Here is a 1,502-nt window from a genome sequence, read left to right as displayed (position 1 = left end):
ATTTATGCATGTGATGGGTCCTTGCAACACCACAAAGTTGAGTGCTCTTCAAACTATTGATATCTATTACTGCAATTTTATCGGCAGTGGGTGTGTCGTGCACCTAGTCTGTAGATTTGGTACGGTAGAGCCACTGCGTAGAAATGTGACTGACAAAATGTGAAGCTTTGTGAGGGATGTCAGCAGTGATAAGTGTGGGGAAGCAGGTTACATATATTTATATATTTGTAGCATTAATTAATTAGTAGCAAGGAAAATAAGGACCTATTAACTTATGAATATTTTCTTCTTTCTCCAGGTGATGACAGGATAAGAAGCTACTAGAAATATCTTTTCTCTTCCTCTTATGACGTAAAAGATAATCAAGTACGACTTGTAAGTAATAGAACTGAACACAGACTGGGTGAAATGTCAACAAGAGCTGAATGTAGGAAACCTTTAGAAATGAAATTTAAGGAAACTCGACAAGGTGAACGGCCATTTAAATGTCCAAAATGTGGGAAATCATTTATTACAAAAAGAAATCTTGTTGAACATCAGAGAATTCACATAGGAGAGAAACCGTATTCATGCTCAGAATGTGAAAAGAGTTTTAGTCTTAAAATAAATCTTGCACGTCATCAGAAAATTCACACAGGAGAGAAGCCGTTTTCATGTACAGAATGTGAGAAGTGTTTTAGTCAGAAATCACATCTTGATGCACATCTGAGAATTCACACAGGAGAGAAGCCATTTTTATGCTCAGAATGTGATAGTTGTTTTAGTCGGAAATCACATCTTGATGCACATCTGAGAATTCACACAGGAGAGAAGCCATTTTCATGTACTGAATGTATGAAATGTTTTATTCAGAAGTCACATCTTGTTGTACATCATAAAACTCACACAGAAGAGAAGCCATTTATATGTACAGATTGTGGGAAAGGATTTACTCAAACATCAAGTCTTTTAAAACATTTAACAATTCACACGAGGAAGTAACTATGTGTATGTATAGTATGAGGAAACAGTAGTATAAAATCAGGTCTTGTGGCAAATAAAAGAGCTGACAAGTAAGAAGCCACTGTAATTTTTAGACTGTATGAAATGTGGAAGGTGTGGAGCTCCACCGTAGGACTCGCTACCTTATAATGTGCTCTTTATTTTTTTCTGCAAAACTTGTTTTAAAATAAATTTTACAATGAGTGAATACTGACCGAGTAACGTCTCTTTACACTCAGAGAGTCGCCCCTTGGCTGTGATGTCCACAGAAAGCGATATATACCAAAGATTGAATTTCAAAAGAGCTTTGTGGGAAACTCCCTTTAACTCAGGCTGACAAGGGGCTCGGTGCCCAGAAGCATGTCAGTCAACTCAACTTAGCTGCCTTTAAAGGGATTCTTTCACTAGGATTAACAAAATAGCGATATTTATATGTGCTCCTTAGTCTCCATGCAGTGTTCAAAATGATCCCACTGTTTATGCTCTGTGTGTTAGATTCTTATAAAAAACAATCTTATTGA

The 1,502-nt window shown here is 36.6% G+C and overlaps 1 protein-coding gene across 1 annotated transcript; it reads left to right on the top strand.

Moving 5' to 3' along the window:
- Positions 1-408: 408 nt before the first annotated feature.
- Positions 409-981, top strand: LOC122931790 (gastrula zinc finger protein XlCGF71.1-like). The gene has a single exon (XM_044285850.1). It carries the CDS (start codon positions 409-411, stop codon positions 979-981), a length of 573 nt encoding a protein of 190 aa, XP_044141785.1.
- Positions 982-1,502: the final 521 nt, after the last annotated feature.

The sequence above is a fragment of the Bufo gargarizans genome, chromosome 3, assembly GCF_014858855.1.
Source record: "Bufo gargarizans isolate SCDJY-AF-19 chromosome 3, ASM1485885v1, whole genome shotgun sequence".
NCBI lineage: Eukaryota > Metazoa > Chordata > Amphibia > Anura > Bufonidae > Bufo > Bufo gargarizans.
This window is presented reverse-complemented; position numbering and strand designations above follow the sequence as displayed.